Consider the following 6000-nt stretch of genomic DNA (forward strand, 5'->3'; position numbering starts at 1 on the left):
ACACTTTACGGGTTTCAGAACCCATTTAAATACTACCAAGCTTCACAGTTCACAGTTACACATAACAGTGCAGCTGACAAGGGCTGGGAGGTGGCTTGGAAGTGGGGCACAGGCCGGCAAAAGTGCCCACCCCCACAGCCCAACTACATACGGCAGAGCCAGCGCTGGCCACAGGACACTGAGCAGAGAACACGGGAAGGATCATATTCCACGGACTGTACTGCTGGGGTCAGGGAGGCAGGGCCTGTGGCAGCAGTCAGCTGCTGCTTCAAGTGCTCACACCCATTAAGGGTGATGTGTTTGTATTGTTTGGAGATGAGAAAGTAACTCAAACAGAACTTGCAAGCAGAAACACTACAGAAGAGAGGGTGGCTGCCTCTGAGGACTGGGCTGAGGAGGGGACAAGGAGCCATGATTTCTCATCACAAGCCTCTCACACTATTTGATTTTACATGTGTCACTTTAATAAACATTTTAATATTAAAAAATAATTATGGAAAACATGGACCACAGGGGGAAAGAGACTCCACCCCACCGTCCCCTTAAGCTCCTGCTGGCATCCGAGCATTCCCTTTCCTCCTCTGCAGGGCTCCCCTCCAAGTGACAATCAGCACACAGAGAAGTCTCTATCTTTTAGGTAAATGTTCCATCAACAAGCAAGTCTGAACAGCTCCTCTCAATGTTCAAATACCACTTCTGCTCATACCTTCCAACTCTGAAAGCAGCTGGGAAGCTCTGCTTTGAGGTGAGTGATTCCTCCGATGCAAAATGCAGCCGGGATGCTTTCCGCTCGCTGTCTCTCACGGGACGGTCATCTAGGGAGAAAATGCGAGAAATTAGCAAATGTCATCATGAAGCAGGTGACAGGCCCCCGATGACCAAGCCCCACAGGGGCACCTGCTAGCACCCTGAAGCACACCACCTCCCCCACGGGAATGAAGGTGCCCCCATCGCCCACCCTGCATCCAACTGCACACGACCAGGACTGCCACCACTTGTTCAGGGACCTTCCATCCCCGGGGCTGGCATTGCCACAGGAGTCCCCCATAAGCACTGGGCAGACCCAGGAAAGGAATGCTGGGCCGAGGTGGCTACACTTGGTGTCCCAGAGATGCCGAGTACGGATTCCAAGAGGGCTGGCCGGCTCACAGAAAGCTACTCCTCAGATACTCCTTCGGGGCAGAAATACACATGCGACTCACATGGGCACTTCCTTCTCAGCACTGCCTTCTTTAACGCACATTCTGGGTGCCCCATGAGGTTCTTGAACCATACTGAGCACATCTGAGATGTCTCTGTGGAAAAGAACCCTTAACATGCTAAAGAGAGGATGTCGTGGCCATGTGCTTGGGCCCAGCGTTTGCATCCTCACATCCGAAGTTTCAACTGTTCCCATGTGTGCGCCCGGGACCCCAGAAGGCCTCTACTTAGTTCTTACTCCTGGGTCTTCCCTCAGAATATCTGAGGGTTAAGATGGTTCCCAACATCAAAAGCCAATGCTTTGGGGGCACCTGGGTGCCTCAGTCGGTTAAGCGTCTACCTTTGGCTCAGGTCATGATCTCCGGGGTCTGGGATCAAGCCCCACGTTGGGCTCTCTGCTCAGTGGGGAGCCTGCTTCTCCCTCTCCCTCTGCTCCTCTTTCTTATGTCCCTCTCCACACAAACACTATAAGATTCTGAATCTAAAAACTCTATAACAAAGGGAAAGTAATGATTTAAGACAGAAGATGGCAAGATTTTCCCATAATATGGACTATAATGCTTCTGAAAAAGAGCCAAATTCAACTGTTGATAACTTAAACAGTCAAGGAAGAACACCATCCCTTACTCCTCCAAAACATCTGAAAATTAAAATTAAATATTGACATTCTAAGTAGACTTGAAACTAATCAGTGTACCAATGGGGGTTGGTCACTGATACCCACAGCCCACCCCTATCCCCAGGCCCAGGCAGGTGCAGCCCAGCGGAGCAGCCAGGCTGCCAGAGCCTACGGTCCACCAGCGGAGAGGGGAGAGGGGGGACCGGGAGGTAAGCCAGCACATACTCGTGCAGCAAGGTACTCACAGCCGAGAGATGTAAAGCAGGGATGCTGCCAGGCCAGTAGCTACAGTACGCGCACAGCGCAGTATCTACCACACGGAAGGACAGGGGACCGTCTTCCCTGACAAGTGCTGCTGTGATTTGGGTTGTACTTCGGTTTCATTAGGTCAGCACCCAGGAGATGGAGACACTGAATGCCCCCAGCCTCCCCAAGCAGTGAACTGGCCCTTGGGATTGAGGACACAGTGTGATCACTGAGGACACAGAACAACACTGCCCTTCAAGCAGATGTGCCTAAACCGCCACTACTTGGCACTTACTACCCCCTTCACAGGGAGGACTGAGGGTACAAGGCTCCAGGCCCCTCCTTCTCCATGCTCAGCACACCCTTGGGCTCATACTCCAGCTCTCTCACTGGAAGTACAGCACGAGGTGAGGTTGGCACTGCCACCAGCCACAATGCTCATGATGAAAACAACTCCTGGTAGCCAGGGAGGTGGGTGGGAAGGTGCCGCTATGGCTTCCCTAAGCATGACCCTCCCAACTGGGCATGGCTGGTGGGCACCCTGGAAGCTTGGCCTGAAAGCCTGACACAAAGATCTGTTTCTTTTAGGGACACGGGTTACTAAGCCAGTGGGCTGCGATACCTGCCAACAGAACCTCACACTCTCCCATCCCTATCACCTGGCGGAGGGTATGACACATGAACTTCTCTTTTTATATCTATCCTTCCAGGTGGATGTGAAACCAGGTAGAATCCAACTGCCTAGCTGAGCCTGAGATGAAGCCCAGGGGGTCACGCAAGGAAACGGCACCAGACGTTCAGAGAATATGTCCAAGCCAATCAGCCAGAAAGTGGAGGGCCAGAAAGTGACAGAGCAGCCTGGCCCACACCTGTGCTCGTGGCCTTCCTCGGCAGGTGTCTGTGCCCAGAGCCCCCTGCCCTCCTCCCAGGCAGCGCTCCCACAGGACTCATCCCACAAGGCCCAGGGACTCCACCAGAGGCGTAGAGAGCACAGAACACCTATCAGCGCTCCCGTGAGCACGGCTGTGAGCACGGCTGTGGCGCTCACCCAGCTGCCTGAGCTTCGGGAGCATGTGCACAACAAACAGGCGGTAATCGGACTCATTTTTCACCACAGGGTTCAGCCGGAAGTCCACATCAGTGAGTTCCGTCAAGGAGCGGAGCCGCAGCACTTCGGCCACCGAGGAGATGCTGTTGTAGTAGAGATTGAGCCTCTGCAACGCGGGCAGGTACTGAATGCCCTGTCAACGGGACAGAACGCAGTCAGTTCACACTTCCACAAACACGGGGACGGGCCATCGACACGAACCAGGACCGCTTCACAAACGCACTTGCAATGGCCACATGCCGCTGCCAGGAAGAGCCCCAAGAGAGAGGTGTTCCAGGCGGGAGGCTCCATGTCTCACACACACGAAACAGCCGTGCAGGTGCGAAATGTCCTAACGGCACCGAGGACGGCCTGTATCTACCGCCTTCTTACCACCTCACTGAGTCTGCACACAACCCGGCGGAGTGGAGCTGGTACTGTTCCCTCTGCACAGACGAGGGACAGCCGGGCAGGCTGAGGGGTCGGACGGCCCTGGGTGGAGGCTGGACTGAGACTCACGGGTGACCCTGAGCAGGTCCCCAACCCCGCGTCAGGGGCTCTCTCTCTAAAGGGAGACAGGAACCTCTTCTCCATGGAGTCATGAGCAATGTTGACACAACTTTCCCAGCTGCCATCACCGGGCTGATTTCTTCCTTGCCTACCAGGACCCATTGTCCGCCGCGTCAGGAGCGCTGCAGGAAGCCCTGCACTCATGGCTCTGTCACTCAAGGCTTTGAGGCCACCAGGAGTCAGACTATACACAGATGGGAAGTGCAGAATGTGGATGAAGGAAAACACGGCTGGGACAGGGATGGACAGTGACCAGCACACACACTAGTCTTTTGGGTAAAGATACAACCGTCTTTATCAGAGATACGACTTTGGTTGTCAAAGTAGTTTAAAGACGTAACGAGATGCGCAAGAACACCACCGCAACACTTGTAGCCACGGTTAAGTGTATAGCCCACATGTAAACATAGGTATAAAACAGACTGCATTTTTTACTATAAATGTTCTTTCCACTGCCACTGATAGCAATAAATTTTCTTTTAAGAAACAAACTTAAAACTTACCTCTAGACTCACCAAGGAGTTCCGTGAGAGGTCTAAAGATTTTAGACCTGTCAAATTCATCAAAGAAGTTCCTAGGTGAGTAATCTTTTCTTGGTAAGTTCCAGGAATAGATAATGACTGAAGTTCAGCTAAGAATAGAAAATTATGAGACTTTAACCTTACTTTTCAGTGGGAATAAATTATTATAATAAAACTGAACTACAGCAACCTCAGAATCTGAAAAAGTCACAAAAATAATGCAATTCATTCAAATTTTGAATAGTGATATTAAAGAAAAATTGCATTTAAGGTTGCAGCTTGTTTACCTCCAAAATGTCTCTGAGCCCTTGCCCTGCCCCCACCCCTCTGCACCTTCCCTCAAACCCTCTCCCGCCAGCAACACCCTCCTTGCTGGGCTCTTACTTTGACTCCTGGCTGCTCAACTCCATCGCTTGCATAGCTTCCACTCAGGGATCACAATCAGAAGCCCACTGGTTAGCTAATCTGACTAGTCCATGCCAGTTACACACGAGGGCACAGTCATTCTCTATGTACCACATACCTCTGCGTGCCACACTCAATAAGCGGCCATTAAGGGGCGCCTGGGTGGCTCAGTCGGTTGGCTCTTGGGTTTTGGCTCAGGTCATGATCTCAGGGTGGTGGGATTGAGCCCCAAGTCAGGCTCTGCACTGGGTATGTAGCCTGCTTAAGATTCTCTCTCTGCGACCCCCCCCACCGTCTCTCTCTCCCTCTCTCTCTCCACCCCTCCCCCCAAAAAAAACTACAAAAGAGTAAAATAAATGCAAATTGAGCACAAAAGAAGAAAATAATAAAGAGAAGAATCAAAAAAATTTGAATCTACAAACACAATGGAGAAAACTCCATCAAACCGAAAGGTGACTCACTGAAGAGATTAATACGGTTCACAAACCTCTACCAAGTCTAAAAAAGATATGACCAATACCGAGAATGGAAGAAGGATATCAGGATGGACCCCAAGACATGAACAGGCTAATAAGGGAGTACTATATATAAACAACTCTATACACATAAATTCAACAACTTATATGAAAAGAATATAAGAATATAAAGAATATAAATATAACTCACTCACCCAAGAAGAAATTGATATTAAGAATAGTCTTATAACAGATAAACTAAATTTGTAATTTAATAGTTTCAAATACAGAACTTTCCAGGCCCATATAGTTTCAGTGGAAAATTTCACCAAGGAAGAATCAGCACCAATTCTACCTCTTCTAGAAAACAGAAGAGGAAGCACACTTCCCAACTTATTTCGGGGACTCAGCTTTACCCTGATGCCAAAACCAGAGTAAAATAAGACAAACAGAAATAACCGATCAATATACTCCATGAACATACACACGAAATTCCGCAGCCCAGAAAGAGCAGAGTCTAGGAACAGAGAGGAATTGTACAACAGGAGGGGAGGGTGCGCTTTCCCAGGAAGGAAGGCTCCTGGGTCAAGAATCTTTAAAAAGCCAACCTAAACCACCTTATTTAGGGATAAAAGAAATCCATGTGGGTCATCTGGAAGGCTCAGCCAGGTGAGTGCAGGGCTCTCTATTTCTGCTCAGGTCATGATCTCAGCGTCCTGGGATGGAGTCCCAAGTAGGGCACACACCCCCATCGGCTCAGTGGAAGTCTGCTTGTCTCCCTCTCCCTCTGCCTCTCCCCCACCAAAGCTCTCTCTCTTAAATAAATCTTTAAATAATTTTTTTTTAAATAAAGGAAAACCCATTGACCCGCTAGACCCGCCCTGGCCCCCCCCCACT

At 50.2% G+C, this 6000-nt stretch overlaps 1 protein-coding gene across 3 annotated transcripts in view; it reads right to left on the bottom strand.

Annotated features, from left to right (window-relative positions):
- Positions 1-6000, bottom strand: part of CEP72 (centrosomal protein 72) — a 29371-nt gene that overhangs the window by 22930 nt on the left and 441 nt on the right. For 2 of the 3 annotated variants that reach the window (XM_034657113.1, XM_002926636.4), the window contains exons 2-4: positions 4226-4353; positions 3114-3306; positions 707-815 (exon numbers count right to left, since the gene is read on the bottom strand). In XM_034657113.1, coding sequence (XP_034513004.1) covers positions 707-815; positions 3114-3306; positions 4226-4353 — 430 coding nt within the window. The remainder of the gene's footprint in view (positions 1-706; positions 816-3113; positions 3307-4225; positions 4354-6000) is intronic. The other variant, XM_034657112.1, reaches the window with a different exon arrangement.

This window comes from Ailuropoda melanoleuca, chromosome 3, assembly GCF_002007445.2.
Source record: "Ailuropoda melanoleuca isolate Jingjing chromosome 3, ASM200744v2, whole genome shotgun sequence".
Classification (NCBI taxonomy): Eukaryota; Metazoa; Chordata; class Mammalia; order Carnivora; family Ursidae; genus Ailuropoda; species Ailuropoda melanoleuca.